At 38.3% G+C, this 24,816-nt stretch overlaps 1 protein-coding gene, 1 long non-coding RNA gene and 1 pseudogene across 3 annotated transcripts in view; 2 read left to right on the forward strand and 1 right to left on the reverse strand.

Moving 5' to 3' along the window:
* LOC143735239 (uncharacterized) overlaps nt 1-17,554 on the reverse strand; it is a 31,518-nt gene extending 13,964 nt beyond the window's left edge. For both annotated transcript variants that reach the window (XM_077225344.1, XM_077225345.1), the window contains exons 1-2: nt 17,228-17,554; nt 13,148-13,483 (exon numbers count right to left, since the gene is read on the reverse strand). In XM_077225344.1, coding sequence (XP_077081459.1) covers nt 13,148-13,483; nt 17,228-17,276 — 385 coding nt within the window. In that variant the 5' untranslated portion in view covers nt 17,277-17,554. The remainder of the gene's footprint in view (nt 1-13,147; nt 13,484-17,227) is intronic.
* Nucleotides 1-24,816, forward strand: part of LOC143735386 (uncharacterized) — an 82,172-nt gene that overhangs the window by 46,229 nt on the left and 11,127 nt on the right. The window lies entirely within an intron of this gene.
* On the forward strand, nt 13,986-17,079 carry LOC143736309 (structural maintenance of chromosomes protein 3 pseudogene; annotated as a pseudogene).

A 24,816-nucleotide genomic window follows, 5' to 3' on the forward strand; every position in this document is an offset into this window, starting at 1 on the left:
CAAGTCCACTATAATAGAGGGATTCAATAAGCACTTCACTATGGCTGGCCATGCATTCCACCTGGCAGCATCTACCTGGTCCAACTATACAGCACCTACGTTAGCATCCGGCTCTAACCACCCACAATTCTCCTTTGCTGAAATTCAAACTGAAGATGTGAGAGGTACAAAATCTCAACCCGTATAAATCAGCTGGACTTGACAATCTGGACCCCTTCTTTTTGAAGATGTCAGCTGCAATTATTGCCTCACCCATCACTAGCCTTTTTAATCTCTCACGTGTTTCATCCGAGATACCTAAAGACTGGAAAGTTGCTGCAGTTATCCCCCTATTCAAAGGGGGGGGGGGGGGGGGGGGGGGCACTGCAGAACCAAACTGTTACCTACCCATCTCCGTCCTGTCCTGCCTTTCAAAAGTCTTTGAAAGTCAAATCAACAAACAGATAATAGGTCATCTTGAGTCACATAATTTCCTCTCTGATATGCAATCTGGCTTCAGAGCTGGTCACGGGTGCACCTCAGCAACACTAAAGGTCCTAAACGATGTTATAACAGCTCTCGACCAAAAACAACACTGTGCTGCTGTTTTTATTGACTTGGCCAAAGCTTTCGATTCTGTCAATCACAGTGTTCTTATTGGAAAACTTAAGGCCCTGGGTCTCTGAAATAGGTGCCTTTCCTGGTTTTCTAATTATTTCACTGACAGATTTCAGTGTGTTAAGTCTGAGGGCCTGTTGTCTGAGCCTTTGGCTGTGCCCAATAAACATCACCACCCTGAATGGATCTAAGCTGGAATATGTGGAGAAATACAAATACCTAGGGGTCTGGCTAGACCCCTCACTTTCCTTTCAAACCCACATAAACCATCTCCAGTCAAAGATCAAGTCCAGGATCGGGTTTCTATTTCGAAATAAAGCTTCATTTACTCTTCCTGCAAAACAGGTCCTTGTGAAAATGACCATCATCCCAATGCTTGACTTTAGTGATGTTGTCTACAGAACTGCTTCTAATTCTTTACTCAAGAAATTGGACGTTGTTTACCACAGCGCTATTCGCTTTATTACTAAAGCCCCATATAATACCCACCACTGCACTCTTTACTCACTAGTTGGATGGCCTTCGGCGCCTAAATCACTGGTATCAATTAATTTAGAAGTCCATATTAGGCAAAACACCATCTTACCTAAGTACTTTAATAACTATATCAGTGAAGTAAAAGTAAAACTACTTTTAAAGTTTTACTGTCAAATTTATTGACGGACCACTGTACATGTTGATGTTGATGCTCTTTGCGAACAAAGACTTATGTATTTTTGCACATATTCAGCTAAATGGCTGTCACTTCATTTATTTCCACATTATCAATTTACCCATGTTGGACTGTACTATTATCTGACGAGTATTTCTTTTGCACTGCCATTTTACATTTTTAAACTATCAAGTTTTTCCATTTTTATTTTTATATATTGTCAAGTACCTTTTAACTGAATCTGAATGTTTTTTTGTATGTCAGTATCACTGACTGTGTAATTGTATGCTGGTATGTCATGTGTAATTTTATGTCGCCTTGTACCCTGCGCCTTATCTTGGCCAGGTCGCGGTTGCAAATGAGAACCTGTTCTCAACCGATTAACCTGGTTAAATAAAGGTAAAATAAAAATAAATAAAAAAAAGTCTGGATGCCATCTAGGCCTACTGGAAAAGTTTGGTACTGCGCACAAAAAAACATTCCTAAAGCTCATTTATTGAGACATCAACCTAAAATCTGGCCCAGAACTTCTTCAGATATGTAGCATTGGTTTTCTTGACATTTTAGAGTTGAAAATGTTTTGTAAATATATATAAAATACATCAATATGTATTTTATATATAAAATACATCAATATGTATTTTATATATATTTTTAATTTTCATAAACTTTTAAACTTTACTTTTACAACTTTGTTTTACTTAATAATCTGAGAAGTGTGCGCTTTTAGTACCCTGTTAGTTCGCAGTGCATTAAGTAATATTAACAAATAAAACTTTTTTATTTTAATAATCAATAGTAAACGTTGAAATTAACATTAGCAAAGATCAATAAATGCTGTAAAAATTAGGTTTATAATTAGTTCATGTGAATTAAAGTAGTTAAATAATGTATGAAACCTTATTGTAAAGTGTTACCGAAATTACAACTGGAAAATTTGCGAAATGGTCTGGAATGAAGGGATTAAGGGACTGTCCGAGGTGCTGAAATAAAAAACAGTGAACGTGAAACCGAGAGTTGTTTTTATTTTCTTGTTTCAAAAATACTTCTGAGGAATAAAACCCCAGCCGACAGAAACAATCTCATTATGTCAATCTGACTGGGAAGAGGCAAAGCAATACAGCAACAAACCTCAGAGAAGAATACAAGAGGTGAGAGAATTTTGGCATATATAGCCACTGCAGCTATAGCCAAGCTGATCAAAAATGTGCTATATTGTATTGGCTCCAACTGAGCGTTCAAAGCTTACAACTACCTTACAAAATTTAGGCCAAAGACATTTAGTTTTATGTTTAAATAGCAAAACTGTCTGTTTTTTCCTACTCAAAACACATATTCAACGACCATTTTTGTTACGATAAACGCGCGCCAAAAACATGCGTTTTCAGTGATCCCAAAGAGCACGTCGATAACGTGCGTTTTAAATAGCAGATCACGTGTCAAAGACGCGCGCTTCTGTCGCGTGTTTTCTGTTATGGTTTGGCTTATTGGCTTATCGTTATGGTTTCGCAATCATTATGGTTTGGCTGTCGAAACGCACTCTTTTGGCTGGTCAGTGTGCAATCAGACGCCTGACCAGACGTTTATGAATACTTTGGCTTGCCATAAATTCGCTAACACAGATAATGCATCTGTCTTTTCTATCATTTCACTGTAGCTCAGCATCGCGATGTAACGTTATTATTTTAACAGCAACTACAACTTACTGGGAGGGGGATTTAATTCTTGCATGTTGTTTCGTTGTGCATGATCACAGTTCATATGTGTGGGGAAAGATAAGCTATTAGAGTAAAAATATTGCGTTAGGCTACTTCACGAGTTAATAAGAAACATTTTTTTACAATTCCTGCAAATGCAGTGATGAAGTGCATGTTCTCATGATTTATTTTAATGAATAAAAATGTTTCAAAACATCCCCCCTCTGTTTTTTTCACAAATCGCATCCAGGACATATATGTTAAGCGCATCAACACAGTGACCAATCAGAGACGTAAGCTATATGGTGAGCGCATCAACACAGTGGCCAATCACAGACACAGAATGCTGCAAATTCATTTTGGCGTTTATAGTGTTGACAGAAACACATAAATCCGAGTCTGAGGACGTGAACAGCTGCGGGTAGAACGTTACGGGTTGCCATCTCGTAATTACGGTTACAACATGGTGTGAACGCAGCATAAGCTGGTTGTTTTGGTTCAGGAGGAACTGCATAAAATGCAGCTGCTGTTTGTATGTGAATCTCGTAACTGACTGTCTACAACTCTGCATAGCTTTAACCTTTTATAAATCCTGCAATATTAGCCAAAAAAAAGGCATACCCAAATTGAATTGCATGCTGTTCTTGAACCATTTGGAGTATATGCATGCTTTTGGTCTCTTTTGAAAGGTGAGACTCAGAGGTTTGTTTCCTAAACAGTCAGGATCACTGTAAGTCTTACTGGTATTGAGTAATACAACTTTGAACACACTGAAAAAGGACCAAAAAAATCTGCCTACATTTTTGTTGTTGTAAACAGATGCCTGCAGATAACTACATCTGGGAGCTATAAGATGGAAAACACAATGGGATCACAGCATGAAGCCTTACTAAACCCAGCTTAAAATTTGATATCAATACCTTAGAAAATTAGTGTTTTACACATGTTTATCTAAGTTTATATCTAGGCGCTTCCCCAAAAAAGGCCACTTGGAGACTCCAAATGACCCTTTGTAACCATAGACACATAAAATGCTGCTATTCTTGAATGCTTTACAGTCATAATTTTGGGCTCTAATGAAAGGTTACACTTAGAGCTATTATATTCCTTATCCAGATTCACTGTCAATAATTGCTGACACATAGTAACTGAAGCATAAACACATTATAGTGTTTTTTTCCCCAATTCTTGAAACCAAACTTGCTACAAATAAAGATACAAAACAAGTGCTATGGTACTAAAACACTTTAATATTAGAAGTCACACACACACACACACATACATACATACATACATACATATATATATATAACAAAATGAACATATAAATATATATATATACATACACAAACACACGTATGTGTATGTATTTCAAACTATTTACAAATTATATTTTTCAGAATCCAAGAAAAATAATAAAGATAAAAAAAATAAAAAGATTTTAAAAACTGTCTTATACCACTTCTGGGTCTTGTGGATGACTTTGTAGTAACTTATTAGGGCATGAGATAGGTCCACTTCACCCATGATGTACCTGTTTGGACATAAAAACGACATGATTTTCAGATGATGGTCTGTGATATAAAAAAAACAAATAAATAAGTTATTTACAAAACATTAACATTGTTTCTGTATTCACAAGCATATAAACAGAAACACAAACATAAACAAACATTCCTGCACGAGCGCACACTAGGCTCCAGAAGTTAGCAGGTAGGCTAACGTTGCACATCAAAACAAAACACATACACTCGGCATAACACACCAAACACACGACATAACCTGACAAGTACACCTCAAAACAAACGCATACATCAGTACATAGTCAAATATGTAGCATAATATAATAAATCTTACTTGTCGAGAAAGAGAGTGACGTGTCCAACATCCAAAACATGTCCTCTGCTACCGAGTCAATGGATGAAACATCGCTCTCTTCGTAGGGCTAGACGATTTTGGCTAAATTCATAATCACGATTAATCGAACAAGTTACCTCGATTACGATTATTGAACGATTATTTAAAAAAAAATCTTTCTCATGTGTCACTGGCAAGGCTTATACTGTAAATATGTTCACGGTTATTTTTTTTAATGAAAGAATGCATAATCCTATCTTTGTGATTCTAAAATAAGGAAACACACAGATAGCTTTTAATGCTTATTAAATATTTCAAACAATTGAATCAAACAAAGCATACAATGCTTGAAATAAAGACGTCTTATAAAAAAGTAATTAAGTTTTAATGTAAAAAGAAAGTTTCTTAAAAATGTAGAAAATAGTTATTTTTGTAAACAGAATAAATTATTGTAAATATTGCCATCTTAAAAGTAAAATATAACTTGTATAAAACTAAAAAAACTAATCCTTTTCATATTGTGTAGCATTTGTAAATGCTTGTGTTTGTTACGGCTGATCAGGAACGAACCCAAGCGCAGACAGTATGCGATTACACAAAGTTTATTAACAGACAAAACAGGAAAACAAAACCCGCGAGGGGGCAAAACAGGACTGGAACAGGGTTGACAAAACTTGGTAATGACTTGACGGTAAAATAAAACAGCAAACGAAGAGACAGAACTTCTCTGAAGACAATGCACTTGACAGGGTACTCACGAGGATGACAAAGATTAGCAAAGCACTCAGACAGGAATCACAAGGTAACACGAAGTATAACACACACGATGTATAACAAGATATAACAAATTCAATGAACCGACACAGGACAGCAAACACAAGGGGATTATAAAGGGAACACTAATGACAAGGACAGGTGAAACTGACTAGACAATCAAGACGAGACGAGGATAACAAGGGGGCGGAGTTACATAACGAGACAACACAAGCACATGGCCAAACAGCTGGCCATGCGCTTGCACACAAAACATGATTCTGTCATGATCCTGCCCTATGACCAGGGAAAATAAAGAACACGAAGGCAGAACCATGACAGTGTTATCGAAACCTGCTTTGTGGAGTGGAGGCACTTGTTGCTGGGCGTTTGTCAGTCTCTCTCTTTTTTCGCATGCTTCTTTGGTACAAGCGGCTCCTGTTGATGAGTTGACTCAGTGTTTGAGTTCCCTTTCACACAGAGATTCCAGAAAATACACGGATAAAGTGACCCGGGATTTGACCCGGGTTCGTTTGACTTTGGTTCATTCACACTGCCAGTGATTTCCCGGAATCAAGAGAGTGCGTTCACACAGACACACACAACCCGCAAAGACACGTGAAATGTCCCAGCGGCGTCTATAGTTTGCTTATGAGCTGCGATTTCTCTCGAGAAACCACGCTTGTGCATTTTTTTCTCTGACTCGATCATAAACTAGCGCATTACGAACCGTTTCACGCTGGCGAACGATCCCGGCTTAGCGCCATCATTACGACGCGGCATTGATTATGGCATTTGTTCAAACAGCGCGCGTTCCGGGACTGAACACGGCAATGTTACTATGTTCCCAACCTGGCATCAATCCCGGGTCATGTTTGCGTTCACACAGAAGGTGTTTGTTCTGGCAATTTCCCGGGATCAATGCGCTGTGTGAAAGGGGCTCATGTTGCTTCAATGTCGCAGACTGGACGGGGCGGAGTTACGTGACTACACACGCGGTAATATGTTTTAAGGGGAAAGTACATTAACACACAGTGGGCGGAAATATTAATAGGATTAAAAAACCGAAATAACCGACATGGTAAAATTACATCGGTTATAGGCTCTGAATTTCGATTATTTTTCGATTAATCATCCAGCCCTATCTCTTCATCAGAAATGACATCTTCCGACTCATCACTGTCACGGCGAGTACACTGTTCAATAACTTCTTCAAGTAAGAAGTGTGTTTTTATAGTTCTCTTTGCCATTTTACACGTTATCTTTTTTCACTCTATCACTGCTACTTTGCGCACAGACTTCACCATGACCAGATGAATCATTCCACTAAAGCGGCATATCAATCTTTACAGAAATTCATTGGCTATCAGAAAATACAGTCATTTCCATACTCTATTACAACTAGTTTGCTTTACTGTCACTCAAAGAGAGGGAGGTGCCATTCTTCTTCATTGGCGCACCCCAGAGCCGGACTGGGCGCTCCTCGGCTATTGATACAAAGGGACACCTCTATCAGCCTCTAGCAATAAATCGATTGGCTAAAATGACCTGTCCATCAAAAGTTCAGTTTTGGCCATTCACATTAAGGAGGACAATTTTTGTGTTATAAAAAATAGAAGATACAGAAATTAAATACACACAATTAGCGGATGACACTACTCTTTTCTTAAGAGATTATACTGAAGTTGAAAAAGCAATACAGTGTTTGCAGTTATTTTCATCTGTATCTGGTCTTTCCCTTAATATTAATTAATAAATGTGAACTTATGGCTCTAGGTGATTGTGACAACCACAATATGCAATATTCCTGTAAAAGAAGTTGTCAAATATTTAGGTATTAAGATATCAATAATAGTCATGACTAGTACATGTCATATACTATGACTAGTAAGTCAAAGTCCAAATCACAGTCTTTGCTGTCCCAACTTAATTGATATAAGTAGTGTAGAAAATTATATAGAAACTGTGTCTATTCCTCGCTTAGTGAGGCCAAACAATAAATCTAGTGTAGGATCTAGCAAAAATCTTATTGTAATTAAACCAGAAAATCTAAATATCAGAGAACAAAAACAATTTCTAAAGCTAGGTCTTCTAAACATTAGATCGCTCACACCTAAGGCGGTCATTGTAAATGAAATGGTCACAGATAATAGTTTCGATGTACTTTGCCTTACTGAAACCTGGCTTAAACCAAATGATTATTTCGGTCTAAATGAGTCCACTCCACCAGGATACTGTTATAAGCATGAGCCCCGTCTGATCGGTCGTGGCGGCGGTGTTGCAACAATCTATAGAGATATTCTTAATGTTACTCAGAAAATAGGTCACAGGTTTAATTCGTTTGAAGTACTTGTGCTAAATGTTACGCTCTTAGATGTAAGAAACAAATCCATATTATCTCTAGCCTTGGCTACCCTATATAGACCTCCAGGGCCCTATGCTGACTTCCTAAAAGAGTTTGCATACTTTCTTTCAGATCTATTGGTCAGTGTCGATAAAGCAATAATTGTTGGAGACTTTAACATACACGTAGATAATACAAATGATGCGTTAGGGGCTGCGTTTACAGATTTATTAAACTTTGGGGTCACGCAAAACATCAGTGGTCCCACTCATCGTCTAAATCATACACTAGACTTAATTATATCATATGGAACCAATCCAACTGATATAGATATTATACCGCAAAGTGACGATCTCACTGATCATTACATAGTATCTTGCGTAATACGTACTGCTGAAATTTGTCATGTTGCGCCACGTTATCGACCAGGCAGAACAATCCTTCCAACCACTATAGATAGATTCTCAAATAGCTTACCTGATCTATCTCAGCTGCTCAGTGAACCCAAACAAACAGATGAACTAGAGGAAATGACTAGCAGTTTGAGCACCATGTTCTCTAGTACACTAGATATTGTTGCACCAATTAGATTAAAAAAGGTTAGAGAGAAAACTAAAGCACCATGGTACAACAGTGCTACGCATGCAATCAAGAGAGAAACTCGTAACTTAGAGCGTAAATGGAAACAAACTAATTTGGAGGTCTTTAGAATCGGGTGGAAAGACAGTATGTCACGTTATAAAAAGGCTCTAAAAGCAGCCAGGGCTGAGCATCTCCGCAAACTAATAGAAAATAACCAAAATAATCCAAGGTTTTTATTCAACACCGTGGCTAGACTAACAAATATAAACAGACATCACCAGAGCAAAATATTCCGTTACAATATAGTAGCAATGATTTTATGAATTACTTCAATGAGAAAATAGAAAGCACCCGTAACACAATTGTAAATATACAATCCTCTATGATGTCTTATGATTCAGCCTCAATTATGGCCCCTCTAGAACAACTACACCGCTTTACAACTATAGGACAGGAAGAGCTAAATAAACTTATCATTGCATCTAAACCAACAACATGTTTATTAGATCCAATACCCACTAAACTACTGAAAGAAGTGTTACCTGTAGTGGAAGAGCCTCTTCTTAATATTATTAACTCATCTTTATTTTTAGGTCATGTTCCAAAAATATTCAAGCTGGCAGTAATAAAACCTCTCATTAAGAAACCGCAATTAGATCCAAATAACTTAGCAAATTATAGACCCATCTCAAATCTTCCATTTATGTCTAAAATACTAGAAAAAGTTGTGTCCGCTCAATTGTGCTCTTTCTTGCAAGAAAATGATATCTATGAAAAATTCCAGTCGGGATTCAGACCGCATCATAGCACAGAATCTGCACTAGTTAAAATTACAAATGATTTACTTTTAGCTTCTGACCAAGGCTGTATCTCAATACTAGTTCTACTCGATCTTAGCGCTGCGTTCGACACTATAGATCATAAAATACTCTTGGATCGACTACAAAACTACACTGGTGTTCAGGGACAGGCATTAAGCTGGTTTAGATCGTACTTATCAGACCGTTACCATTTTGTCTGTTTAAATGGGTAAAATCAAAGATAACGTCAGTAGACTATGGAGTGCCGCAAGGATCGGTGTTAGGCCCTCTGCTATTCTCAATATACATGCTGCCACTTGGTAATATTATAAGAAAACATGGAATTAATTTCCACTGTTATGCTGATGACACTCAATTATATATCTCATCACGACCAGATGAAAACACTAACTTATCTAAATTGACAGAGTGTCTAAATGATATAAAATGCTGGATGACGTGTAATTTCCTGCTACTAAATTCAGATAAAACGGAGGTACTACTTATTAGTCCAAAAAACTTCCCACAAAATCCCTTACAATACAACTTTAATTTAGAAGGATGTCCTGTTACTTTATCCACTACAGTAAAAGACCTGGGTGTTATACTAGACCGCAACTTGACTTTCGAAAATCATATTTCATATATTACAAGAACAGCCTTTTTCCACCTTAGAAACATTGCTAAGCTACGTAACATGCTATCTGTTTCTGATGCAGAAAAGTTAGTTCATGCATTCATGACCTCGAGACTAGATTACTGTAATGCTTTATTAGCTGGTTGTCCTGCATCCTCAATAAACAAGCTACAGTTAGTGCAAAATGCAGCCGCTAGAGTTCTTACTAGATCAAGAAAATATGATCATATAACACCTATTTTATCATCTCTACACTGGTTACCTATTAAGTTACGTATCAATTACAAAGTATTCCTACTGACCTATAAAGCCCTAAATGGTTTAGCTCCTGTGTATTTAACAGACCTTCTATCGCCATACAATCCATCGCGCTCTTTAAGATCACTAAATTCGAGGCTTCTGGTCATTCCTAGGATATCTAAGTCCACTAAAGGAGGGAGGGCGTTCTCACATTTAGCTCCTAAACTCTGGAATAGCCTTCCTGATATTGTTCGAGACTCAGACTCGCTGTCCCAGTTTAAAACTAGATTAAAGACGCATCTCTTTAACCAAGCATTCACTTAATGCTTAACCTTTAATACTACTGCTGAATCAGTTCGAATGCATTAACATTATGAACATCAGCTATGCTAATTATTTCCCATCTGCCTTTCTGCTGTTATCTCGGGACGCTAGTCCCGAGGTAAATAGCGTTCGTCAGCTCCAGTTTGTATCCAGCCTCTCACGGAGACTTCAGATGCCCCAACTCCTGTGAAGAGACGACTCGACGCCTGTGAAGAGACGACTCAAAGCCGGCGATATGTTATGCCATAAATTACTACTTGATTAACTAACTGTATTTTTCCATGTACATTTCCGAAATGCGCTTTCTGTAAAGCTGCTTTGAGACAATGTGTATTGTGAAAAGCGCTATACAAATAAATTTGAATTGAATTGAATTGAATATCAAAAAATCAGGAAGTTAGGAATGAGCTAAATTTTACTCCTATAATTCAATCATTTGAAAAGAAACTGAATTCTTGGCTGATGAGAGATATCTCTATAACTGGTCGTGTGTTATTGGTTAAAGCTTAAGGTTTATCCATGTTGGTTTATAATGCTCAGGTGTAAGAGGTACCCCCCTCAATAATTAAAACTATAGACACTAAACTCTTTAAATTTATATGGAAGAACAAATCACATTATATTAAAAAATTAAATATTTGTAGATCAAAAGTTAATGGAGGATTAAATGTTTTGGATTTTAAGACTTCTAATATGATATTTAAAATAAAATGGCTTCAAAATTATTTAAAAAATAAACAAAGTATATGGTATACGGTACCTAATTATATCTTTCAAAAAGTAGGTGGTATAGAATTTATACTAAAATGTGATTATGATGTTAACAAAATACCCATAAACTTGCAACTTTCCACAAACAAGCTTTACTTTCATGGACTCTAATGTATAGTCATAATTTTTCCCCTCATAAATGTACCATTTGGAACAACAGATGTAAAAAATTTTTTTGAAAAATTGGTTCATAAAGGGAATTATTTGGGTTAAACAGTTGATAAAAAATGATGGTGTCTTATACAATTATAATGAGTTAGTTCATATATATAATTTTTCAGTTGATCTTGTCCAATATTTTTTGGTTTTACATGCAATTCCCAAGGAAATTTTGAGATTATTGGAAGGTCATAATAATTGTTCTCTACAAACAACAGTAGAAGAATTTACTTCTTGTATTAAATTGCAGGGTAAGGATTTCACAAGTTCTGGATGTAATAATATTTGTTTGCGGTCCCTTCTTCAATCTAAAGGTATACTTGCTGTTACTATTCACTGGAATTCTTTATTTAAGAAACATATTGAGTGGAGTAAAGTTTGGATGACACCTCACAAGTATTGCATTACAAACAAAGTAAAAGAGGCTTCATATAAAATTTTCCATCGAATTTACCCAGTTAAATCACTTGTGGTACAACATTTTAAACTGAACATTGAAGATATTTGTGTGCTTTTTGTAAAACCACCCCTGAGACTATTAAGCATTTATTTTGGGAATGTCCCAAGACCCAAATGTTTTGGAAAGAACTTAGTAATTAATTGCAAAGTAAAGTTATGACTCCTGTTGACTTTGAAGAAATTGATGTAATGTTAAAATGTTTCTCATTTGAAGGTGAAAAAAACATTTTGTTTATTTTTGATTTAATTGTCATAATTTCCCGTTACTATATTCATAAGGTCAAATGGAATAGAAAAATACCAAATTTTGAACATTTTAAAATTGATGTTAAGATACATTTAGAAACTATTTCCAAAAGTAAAAACCTGAAAGCTATGAAAACTAAACAGCTGTTTGACAAGTACAAGCTTTTTTTGTAAAAAGTCTTTCAGTAGCCTATTTATTATTATTTTTTATATATTTACTTTCTTTAAATTTTTTTTTAATCTCTACCCCTGACATGTATGGTTATATGTACTCTTGTGTGTAAACTGTTTTGTTATTATTAAAATTCAATAAAATAAATCTCATGTGAAGCTAGAACATAGAATGTGAAGTTGTGATAGCTCTGTTGACTAACTTGAAAGGCTACTACTACATTCCGTGGATGTTCATTCTAAATGATATATAAATGTGTTATTGACCAAATACTTCATTGAATTGGATTGTATGAACCCTTTACAGTGTAACCAAACCATTTTTGTTGGAATGTAATGGATCAGTGGACTAACAGAAAGCTTTATAGCTGACTTTCTTCCGGTTTTTACATGTTTGGTGAATCTGATAAAGAGATAGATTGTACCCGCTGTGTTTAGTGTATATTAAAATGGTTTACATCGTTCGAATCACAAGAGTCTCAGCTTTCCAAAAATATGTGATATGTTTAGCTTTTAATTTTTTCGTTTTTTTTGTATATCGAGAAAATATTGCGCAATAATATGCGCGGATTGAGCTGATGACGTGTGATGTCTGTGGAACAGGTACATGGAGATATGGAAATACATATGTTGACAGGCAGGTCTGGCTGAATGCAATGATTGAACAAACATGTTTTGTACCCGAGACTTCCACAGAAGATATATGTAGGCTATGTGTTTTAATATTAAGACCACATCTATTATTGATTGCTATCAGGATGTGAAGAGTTTCAACCAGTATAAAAAAAAACTGTTGAAAAGAAATTGCCTACCCTACCTTTAAATGTACAAGACTTGCTTTTAAACATAATGACTCACCATGAACAGTAACAATGAAGGTTTTTTCCTGGATGATGATGCTGCTGATAATCTCTTGTTGATAAACTCCAGAGTCTGTGGATCTGGTGTTTGTGATGGTCAGAGATCCAGTACCACAGTTCAGATCCAGTCTGTCTCTGAATCTCTCATCAGCATCTTCACACTGAACATCTGTACAGATCTTACTCTGATCTCCACTGTTTTGAGCTATGCAAATGTCATTAAAATACCATTTTATATCTTCTTGTGGTTTTAATTCAAAATAATTGTTTAAAGTGACTGAATCTCCCTCCATCACTGACACTGACGCTTCATCTGAAACAAAGCAGGGAAAACCTGTAGAAGAAATTAAGAGTTTATTATACACAAAACAAAAACATTTTCACAAAGTCCACAATTTTGCATATTCTGCAAAGGGTGAGCTTATGTATTGACAGTTTGCCACCACCATTTCCCTATCGGTGCATTTCACGCAACTAAGAATTTTCATATTAATATAACTTATTTCATAATGAATGTTTCCCAATCTGATTATGAAATACTCATAACACAACCCGAGAAGGTGAGTCTGAGTCATTTTCAAGAAATCTGTCTGAGTCATTTTCAAGAAATCTGTCTGAGTCATTTTCGTCAACACTTGACCCATTAATACTAAGGTCACTGGGATTTTGCCAAGTAAGGCATCAAATTGTTAATCCTGAAACAACATTCCTGTCTGAAAATGTTGCCCTATCCCTACCCATAACGTATCCTTAAACCTAGCAGGAAATTATAGATGAATAACTGATATTGAAGTAACTAATCCTGGTTTTAAGACTATACTTGACAAACTGTAAACATGTACCTCAAATCTGTTTGGTTGATTGAAATGTTGATCCAGGAACAAGTTGTACTTAGTGAATGTACGTTCACCTTAACACTAACTCTGTTTTTTCTTCTATTTATAAAAAAAAAAAAATGTATACTACATGGATTTTTTATACTACATGGATTAACTTTTTTTAACAATATCAATTTACAAACTGAAGTAGGAACATTAAAATGCTTAAAAAATGCAAAGTAAAAAAACAGTAAACATATACACAAATAACATGTAATGAAATTTCTAGTCATATGCTATCTATCATTTTGTGTTAAACAGGTTCATGTGTATATTTTTATGTAGACATACCAAATCAAATGATTTGATCATTTACGGTCTTTTTCATGATTCGATTATCACGCCTGGATATTTTTTTTTCAAGTTCCAAACCAGTCTATGGCACTGTCCCAAATGGCACCCTAAGCACTCACGTGATGCGTTCCAGTCCAAAATTGCCATGCCCTTCACTCGCTAACTTCCCCCCCGTCTCGTTCACTCCGATGTACGTCATTGCTTACGTTGCATGAGAGCCCACTATTGTCGGAAACTGCAACGTCCTAAGCTCTTGATCACTTGGAATCAGCTATGGAGTTGATTTATTTTATTAGAATTTGTTTAATGCAGCATCCAAATGTATATAGATGTGTTTGGGTTGTTTTCAATTTTTAAAAAAAATTGTAATTAATATATCATAGAGTTGTTTGTGGTGGTGGTGGTGGTGGTGATTAGACGAGATCTGCGGTGACGTCACAATCGTGTTGCATTTTAGTATATGGAGCTGCCTGAAGTGTAGAATCAGAATCAGAATCAGAATCAGAAAGAGCTTTATTGCCAAGTGTGCTTGCACACACAAGGAATTTGTTTTGGTACTGAGGCTTCCAGTGGACATATACAAATACAACATGAAACATAATACTACAAATTATAAGAATAAAAAATAAAAATATAAATATATGAGAATAAAACTATCACAGTTGGGTTTAGTCAGAATAGACATTTTCAGATTTACAGATTATGAACCTATTTACAGTGTTTTGAATATTATAAATAAATAAATCTACATATAAGTATCACCTGAGTTGTGGGATATTGCACTAAACAGTGGGAGTATTGCACTTACAGGCATATGCCTTGGGAGGAGTGTTAACTGTTCAGGAGGGAAATGGCCTGTGGGAAGAAACTGTTCCTGTGCCGAGATGTTCTTGTGGCCAGTGATCTGAGTCTCCGTCTTGACGGTAACAGTTCAAACAGGTGGTGTCCAGGGTGAGTGGAGTCTGTGATGATTTTACCTGCTCTCTTCCTCACTCTGGAAGAGTACAGGTCCTGGAGGTTTGGCAGGGGGGCACCAATAATCCTCTCCGCAGTCCGGACTGTCCGTTGTAGTCTCCTGATGTCTGATTTGGTAGCTGAACCAAACCAGACAGTGATGGAAGCGCACAAGACAGACTCAATGACAGCTGAGTAGAACTGAATCAGCAGATCCTGTGGCAGGTTGAACTTCCTCAGCTGGCGAAGGAAGTACAGTCTCTGCTGGGCCTTTTTCACAGTGGAGTCAATGTGATTGTCCCACTTCAGGTCCTGAGAGATGATAGTGCCCAGGAACCTGAATGACTCCACTGTTCTGAAACACTACATTACATAGGCTACATTATGAAGTAGACTCACTCCCTCGGTCAAAATCGAGGGAACGAGGGTCTGTCCATATAAACTTCCCTCGTCCACTTCACGAAGTTAACACACTTCAAATTGGCGGCAGGGATTCCCCCAAGGGGAAGTGCTTAGGGAAGTTTGCAAGTGCGTGTCTACAAGTGGACTGGAACGCAGCAACGGTCTTCCTCTGAGTCTGCACCTTCGTTGACGTAACGCCGCTTTGACTGTTGGGAAGAAGTCTGCTGCAGAGTCAACATACAGGGCATGTTACTTAAAAAGAAAGAGGAATGTATGAAGCAGATCCGCGAGCTGGGCTCCTTGCTGCAGGAGGCCTTTGAGAAGTAACAAACGCTCACGCTCAAACAGTTGTTCAGGAAGCTGGAGCAGTGCAACACAGAGCTGAAAAAGTACAGCCATGTGAAAATAAAAGGCCTTGGACCAGTTCGTCAATTTCTCAGAGCAGAGAGAGAAGTTGATTAAGAGGCAGGAAGAGCTGGACAGAGGACACAAATCCATCATGAACGTCCTGAGCTGCGCAAATACGAGGCTATCCAGCTCACCTTCAAACAGGTGTCTAAGAATTTCAGCGAGGTGTTTCAGAAGCTGGTTTCCTGTGGAAAAGCCACTCTGTTGATGAAGGGAGACATTGAGGGTGGACAGTCTCAGGATGAGGGCGAGGGAGGAGAGAGCGAGAGGGGCTCTTCCTCTCAGAGCAGTGTGCCCAGTGTAGATCAGTTCACTGGCGTGGGCATCAGGGTGTCGTTCACAGGTAAACAGGGAGAGATGAGAGAGATGCAGCAGCTCTCTGGAGGGCAGAAGCCTCTGGTCGCTCTGGCTCTCATCTTTGCCATCCAGAAATGTGACCCTGCTCCTTTCTACCTGTTTGATGAAATTGACCAGGCTCTGGATGCCCAGCACAGAAAAGCAGGGTCAGACATGATTTTGGAGCTGGCTGGACATGCTCAGTTCATCACTACGACCATCAGACCTGAGTTTCTGGAGTCAGCAGACAAGTTCTACAGCGTCAAATTCAGAAACATCGATGTGATCTCAGCAGAGCTGGCCAAGGGCTTTGTGGAGGACGACCCCGCTCACGGCTGAGAGAAACAATACCCTGCAATCATTCATTTTCTTTGTTTCTCACCACCATCTCAAGTGGTGCGTTTCCTTTTTAAAATCCCAGTTGGAATGAAAAAGTAAAATGAAAGCAAAAGTTTATTTTTCTTAATCTGCTTGGATTCAGAACAGGATATTTTGACTTTTTGTTGTTTTACAATTTTATATTTTCTTTCCTCTGTTGATTCTCATAGCCTATTTCAAGGATAAAACACTGAAAACATTTTTTAATATTTTATGTAATGTGCCGTGCTTCACACTTGGCTTCAGCCCGAGTTATTTAAAGATGAGGAAGTTCAGACACTATGTTGTATTGCCATGGTCGAGTAAAAACACAAATCGCGAAATACGACAGCATTTCTATCGAATATAACGTGGTTATGTTTATACAAAACATAATCACTTTCGGTTTCATAGTCGGAAGAGAGATTATATAAGAGAATATATCTTACCATGGTCGAATAAACACCAAAGAAGTAGCAGACTATAGAGAAGCTTCATCACAACTTTTCCTGTCACATATCAATAGCTGTGTGTGTTTCGGAACACTGTTTAAATTTCGGACTGTTTAGCACGTTATTTCCACTGTCGGGACAAAGCGTATTGAGTCTTTTTTTTCCCGGGGGTTGAGTCATAGGTCAAACACCTATCTGGGGTGCGTTTACCGAAAGCATCTTTAGTCAACTATTGGTCGCAATTCCGTCGTTATCAGCATAGATCAACGAGTTGGTGTTTCCCGGAACCATCGAACATTCCCAAACAGCCTCTCAAAGGTGTGTGGTTGACACGACAGCGCGAGCTGTGGTTAGAAGAGTTTCTGGTTTACATGACAAGTGGACTAAATAAATCCTTATCTTGAGCAAAATAAGCAAGCTGACATTCAGTAAAATAACCCGTGTCTTTAATTTGGAATATATACAAATGTCATTTAAGTTACGTCTCTTAGTTTGTCAAGAAATTTAAAGCACAGTTTTTGAAGACTGCGCATGTGCAGTCTTTAGAAATAGTTAGAAATAGTCCTCAGATGCTATGTCTGTAGGCTAATTTATATCAAAACATCCAGCGTTAATTCGATCTCAAACAGTTTCATTAAAGTGCCCCTATTATGCTATTTAAAAGTTTCCGAAATTGTTTTGGAGTCTCCTAAAACAGGTTTAGATGCATCAAAGGTCAAAACACAGTTTCATTTCCTCATAATATACATTTGCACATCACCACATTTTATTTACATTTTTATTTCGGATTCCTTGATGAATAGAAAGTTCAAAAGAAGAGCATTTATCTGAAATAATATCGTTTGTAACATTAAACACTACCGTTCAAAACTTTGGGGTCAGTACGAATTGCTATTTATTTATTTGGGGGAAATAAATAAAATAAATAAATACTTTTATTCATCAAGGAGGAATTAAATTGATCAAAATAAGTGGCAGTAAAGACATTTATAATGTTACAAAAGATTCGATTTCGAATAATTGCTGTTGTTTTTAACTTTCTGTTCATCAAAGAATCCTAAAAACAAATGTTACACAACTGTTTCAACATTGATAATAATGAGAAATGTTTCTTGAGCATCAAATCATCATATTAGAATAATTTCTAAAGGATCATGTGACACTGAAGACTGGAGTAAAGATGCTGAAAATTCATCTTTGATCACAGGAATAAATTACACTTTACTATATATTCACATAAAACATTAAAAATCTTACCGACCCCAAACTTTTTAACGGCAGTGTATAAGGCTACAGATGCATCACCCTTTTTTTTTTCTTTTTTTTTTTTTTTAGATTCGAAAGAGTTCCCATCATGCGCTTCACACTCCATTTCAGTAGGTGGCGGGAATGCACCTTTTTATGTTTTCAAAAAAAAAAAAAAAAAAAATGTTTGTTTGCCAACCGCCATTAAATCCTAGAAGAAGAAGAAGAAGAAGAAGAAGAAGAAGAAGAAGAAAGAAAGAAATGTAAAATAGGAGTAAATATTTTAAGATGTCTATCAGGGGTTGAATGGGGAGCTTGTAGATTATCGTTGAAAAGAATATATAGAACATTAATCAGATCAAGTTTGGATTATGGAAGTATAATTTATGGATTTGCAACCGAAACCATCCTCAAAAAGATTGAAGCAATACAAAATCAAGCTTTAAGAATATGCTGTGGTGCATTCAGAACATCTCCCATTGCAGCTTTACAGGTAGAAGTTGGTGAAGCTCCTTTAAACCTTCGTAGGAATAAAATACGACTAAACTATTGGGTTAATATAAAAGGTCATAAAGAGAGTCATCCAGTAAAGGGAGTGATAGAACAATGCTGGGAACATGGGAACAAGACTATTAAAAGCTTGGGATGGATTGCTCAGAGAGAAGCACAAGAAGCTGGTATTGAAGACTGTGAAGCTAGTCCAACTGTGATAATATCTAATATACCACCGTGAATATTTCCTATGCCCATAATTGATTTACAAATTCAAATGAAAATTAAGAATGAGAGAAATACCCCAAAGAACATAATTGCAGAGCAGTATTTAGATCAGGTTTATTCATCATGGTTACATACTGACGGTTCTAAGGATCCTATCTCTGGAAGAACGGCAGCTGCGGTATATATTCCACAATTTCAAACAAGTATTAAGAAAAGAATTACTGATCATGTATCTGTGTTTGCAGCAGAATTAGTAGCTATGATGGTAGCACTCCAGTGGGTAGAGGATGTAAAACCAAGATTGGTAGTAATATGTTCTAATTCTTATGCAGCAATCAAAAGCCTTGAAAGTGGAAATAAATCAGCAAGGCAAGATATAATACATGAGATTCTCACAAGTGTATTAAGAATAAGCAAAGTAAGCTATAGTGTTCTTGTGGGTTCCTGCTCATGTGGGAGTGGAGGCTAATGAAGTGGTTGATAAACTAGCGAAGCAAGCTGTAAAACACACAGAAATAACTATACAAGTGACTCTGAGCAAAAAAGAGGTTAAAGGTAAAATTAAAGAATTTATAAACAACAAATGGCAAGAAGTATGGAACAATGATAACAAGGGAAGAAATATAGTATACAGAAACAAATAGGAAATGGAAGAAGACTTTTTACGAATAGAAAAGAAGATACTATTATTTCTCACATTCGAATAGGGCACACTAGAATAAATCATTCTTTGTTCAAAATAGGAAAACATAAAACGGGTAAATGTAATTATTGTGATCAGGCAGAAACAATTGAACATGTTTTAATAAAATGTGTAAAATATGTAAAAGAAAGGTTAGAACTTATGAAGGAAGTAAGGAACTTGGGTGTGGAATCATTTAATATGGAAAGCATTTTGAAAGTAGATAAAGTAGATGAAGAACAAGATAAAATATATAGTGCTATTATAAAATTTGTTAAAGCAATAGGAATAGACTGGAGAATTTAAAGTAATTGGGTTAAAATTATTATTATTTATTTATTTATTTATGTGTGAGCTCTTGCTCGCTCGCTCTAGATTCCGGAAGATTTGAACTAATTTGCGGGGCATCAGGGAGCCGCTATCAATATGCGGGAGACTCCCGGATGTCTGCAGTTGCCGCACAGACACCATATGTTTTGTCCCACTCTCGCTTCCTCAACTCTCGGATAATCTTCATTTTCACCTATCGTCTTCCGCGTTATTCTCCTGATTTAATCCTACAGTGCGCTCAGGTTCAAACTGAAAAGACTGAACGGCAGACATGTTCATCTCGCTACTGTCAAAACTTAGCTAGCTAGCCGGTAAGTTGGGAAAACAATAAACGAAGTTGCTATCGGCTAGGCTACAACCGGCTACAACCTATACACGTCACTACCCAGAATGCATTGAGACGTAAATAACTATGGCGGCCTACGAGTGAACGCATTTTCGGCTTTTTTTATAAAAAAAAAAACATTTGGAGTGTTTTTGTATAACCTTTTTATAGCTGACGCCCACCTTAATCTTATAAGGCCAACAAGCTAGTCGGGGTACCCTTTAAAGTTAACATATCACTCATGTAAACCATATAACTTTGAGCTGAATCACAAAAACAGTGACAACAGTTTAACAAAAACAATTATGTCTGTTATTTCCAGACATAATGCTGTACAGTTGTGCCAACGGTAAAACCGTTGGTTCAGTCCAAAATGGCGAAAGCAGCGCCATCTAGTTTGTGTTTGTGTGATTGTTGTCAAAACTGCAACGGAGTTTCGCCTCTTGTTACTTCTATACTCTTTGCTATCACGTCATCTTTAACTGACAGATCTGTTGCGTGCATCATGTCACCGTAAACTGCCCTGTCAATCAACTTGTCACAGTTAAAATCCTCCATTCAATTTAATTTGATTTCCTACCGTTTTGGAGAGCAAGAGCATCTGCCAGTCGTGGGTCTTTAATGCGGAGACTCTCCTCATGTGTTTGCAATTTGAATATTATAATGCATTTAAAAGGTAATAGCTAAATGTATCTTTACAAAAGTTCACAATACTGCTGCAGATGCAATATAATGTAGACAACGTCGTTGAATGCATACATTTTCGTCAGGTTAGATAATTATAATTAATCACTCAAACCCCTTTATCTAAACCTGTCTACATAACCGCCGGACTCGCGCGTCCTCAATGTCTGTAGTTTATTCACTCGTGTTTGTAGTTCTAACCCAATCCTCGTCCAACGCGCGATGGGTTCTGGGCAATATTAGCCGCTAGAGTGTGCATCGATCTGCACTTCTGATTCTGACTGGAAATAGTAGATCATCCAGGTATCTTTGGAACACTCATTTCAACATACTACGATTTGGGACGTACTAATTCTATTTTCGAACACTATTTAGGACGGATAGTATGCGAATTGGGACTGGGCCAGTGTCTTCTCGATATGATGCTGTCCAGTATCCAAAGGAATCATCTGCTCATTTGAGGTTCAAGTTTTCCCTGTCTGTGCGCGCAATACGTGGGCGAGCAATATGCTAATGTTACGTCTTGACATCACAACGAAATGGCTTATGACTCATTTGAAAAACGATTTATTTCATTGACTCAGAGTCGACTCTTACTTTTGAAAGACAATCACTTTATATATGGTGCACTTTCAGATTTAAAACTTTGCAAGATGTTTTCATTCACTTTAGAGCTATGTTACACACTACATGAAAGGTAATTTTCATAAATCCATAATAGGGGCCCGTTAAAAGAAGTTATGACAACGTCATAAACCAAGGTGGTTTAACGACCACTTTGCGACAATATGGTTTCGGGAAACAGTCATGACTAGCTGATTTCTTCAATGACTGTTTCTCGAAACCATATTATCGAAAAGTGGCCATTCAACCACCTTGGTTTATGACGTCACGCACGTGGTGGAGTAATCACTTATGGAAATGTTTGAGATCGAATTAATGCTAGATGTTTTGATATAAATTACAGACATGGCATCTGAGGACTATTTCTACTTTTTCTCATTTGTTTGGCTTTATTTACAGACTCAATCATAGGCTCGTTCTTACATAGTAGAGCACGTTCCCACATGCGTAGTCTTCAAAAACGGTGCTTAAAATATCTTGACAAACTCAAAGATGTAAATGACATTTGTATGTATTCTACATAAAAGACGCAGGTTTTAATGTCAGCTTGCTTAGTTTGCTAAATATACGGATTTATTAAGTTCACATGTCATGCAATCTAGAAACTCTGCTTCTAACCACAGCTCGAGAACTGTCGTGTCAACCACACAACTTTGCGATGCTGTTTGCGAGTGTTCTTTGGAAGGATGGTTTCGGGAAACACAGACTTGTTGAACTATGCTGATAACAACGGAACGTGCGACCATAGTTGGCTAACGATGCTTTCGGGAAACGCACCCCTCCTCATTCTCATGTTAGCATATATCTGACTATAGCTATATCTAACTGTAGTGAAGGTTCAGTGTTGGTGTGATGGAAGAAGACAGGGGTCGGCGTGACTGGGACTCGTACACTTTTATTTAGTTGAGAAACAGAAGAAATGCGCTGTGCGCGCTCTAACATAAACCACGTTCACGTTCAGAGAACACTCTTTCCACTATATAAATATATTACTCTTTCCACTGTTTAAAATATCACTCTTTCCACTATATCAAATATCACTCTTTCCACTATATCAGATTTCCAGTTTCAGATCCAGCTCATGTCACGTGCACGAGTACCCAGTCCTTCTCTCTCTGCTCTCTTGCAGCAGCCAGCTTTTATGCGATCTCCCCACGCCAATTACTGCAATCAGAGACAGGTGTTCGTCATTTTGCACTTGACCTACTTACTCACCGCTCGGCTCCGTCGTTGCTCTCGCACTAAAGACCTCGCTGAACCACGCCCCCCTCGCCACATACCCCCACCGCCCGACTCAGGCCGGGGAGCCGTCCGGCCTGCAGCCTCCCCCCTCTCCCCCCTCCTCCTGGAGAGGAAGTCAGCCACAACGATCTGTGCACCCGGCCTGTGGATCACCTTGAACTTAAAAGGCTGTAAGGAAAGATACCAACGGGTGATCCGCGCATTGGTATCTTTCATGCGGTGGAGCCACTGCAGGGGAGCGTGGTCCGAACAGAGGGTGAACTCTCGACCCAGGAGGTAGTAGCGGAGGGTGAGAACGGCCCACTTGATGGCTAAAGCTTCCTTTTCAATGGTGCTGTACATAGTCTCTCTCTTCGAGAGCTTCAGACTAATGTACAGCACCGGCCGTTCTTCACCCTCTATCTCCTGGGACAAGACTGCGCCCAGCCCCCTGTCCGACGCGTCAGTCTGTAGGGAAAAAGGGAGAGAAAAGTTAGGAGCCTGTAAGAGCGGTCCGCCACATAGAGCAGCCTTTATCTGAGTAAAGGCCTGCTGACACCGCTCCGTCCACTGGGCAGTATCTGGTGCTTCCTTTTTAGTCAGATCAGTCAGCGGGCTAGCAAGGTCCGAATAATTAGGCACAAACCTTCTGTAATATCCAGCTAGCCCCAGGAACTGTCTAACCTCCTTTTTGGTCTTAGGTCTTGGACAGGTCGCAACTGCTGCGGTCTTATCAATTTGGGGTCGCACCTGTCCATGACCCAAGTGGAAGCCCAGATACCTAACTTCCACACGCCCAATTGCACACTTCTTTGGGTTGGCGGTGAGCCCCGCCCCTCGCAGCGTCCTGAGGACAGCTCGCAAATGCTGCATATGCCGCTGCCAGTCGTTACTATAGATGATAATGTCATCCAAGTAAGCAGCAGCATATGCAGTATGCGGCCGGAGAATTCTGTCCATCAGGCGCTGGAAGGTCGCGGGAGCCCCGAACAAGCCGAAAGGAAGAGTAACAAATTGGTGTAATCCAAACGGCGTCGTGAAAGCAGTTTTTTCTTTAGATATTGGAGATAAGGGGATCTGCCAATACCCTTTTGTCAAATCCAGTGTCGAATAAAATCGAGCGGTACCGAGCCGATCAAGCAATTCATCAACCCGTGGCATTGGATATGCATCGAATTTCGACACAGCATTCACCTTGCGATAATCCACACAGAATCGGACGGAGCCGTCGGTTTTAGGCACTAAAACTATCGGGCTTGCCCAGTCACTGTTGGATTCTTCTATTACCCCCATGTCCAGCATAGCTTCTAATTCATCCTGAACTATTTTCTTTTTATGTTCAGGTAAACGATACGGCCGGCTGCGTACTATTACGCCCGGTTCGGTCTCAACGTGGTGCTGAATGAGATTTGTCCGACCAGGTAGGGGCGAAAACACATCAGCAAACTCTGCTTGTAAATTACGTATGTCAGTGATCTGGGACGGCGAGAGGTGGTCTCCACCAAATGCCAGAGCGAGAGATTGGGGTTTTGAACTCGCTTCTGGACCGAGATCCTCCTCTCCACTTAGCACCGTCGCCAGCATCACTGACTCCACCTCATTCCATTTTTTAAGGAGGTTAAGATGGTAAATTTGATGTGCCCCGTCCCTATCTGATCGGACAACCTCATAGTCGAGGTCCCCGACTCGCCATGTGACCACAAACGGCCCTTGCCACTTCGCGAGTAATTTAGAGCTGGATGTGGAGAGCAATAC

Source organism: Siphateles boraxobius, unplaced genomic scaffold, assembly GCF_051911475.1.
Source record: "Siphateles boraxobius isolate OS27281-9 unplaced genomic scaffold, OSU_SipBor_1 13, whole genome shotgun sequence".
Classification (NCBI taxonomy): domain Eukaryota; kingdom Metazoa; phylum Chordata; class Actinopteri; order Cypriniformes; family Leuciscidae; genus Siphateles; species Siphateles boraxobius.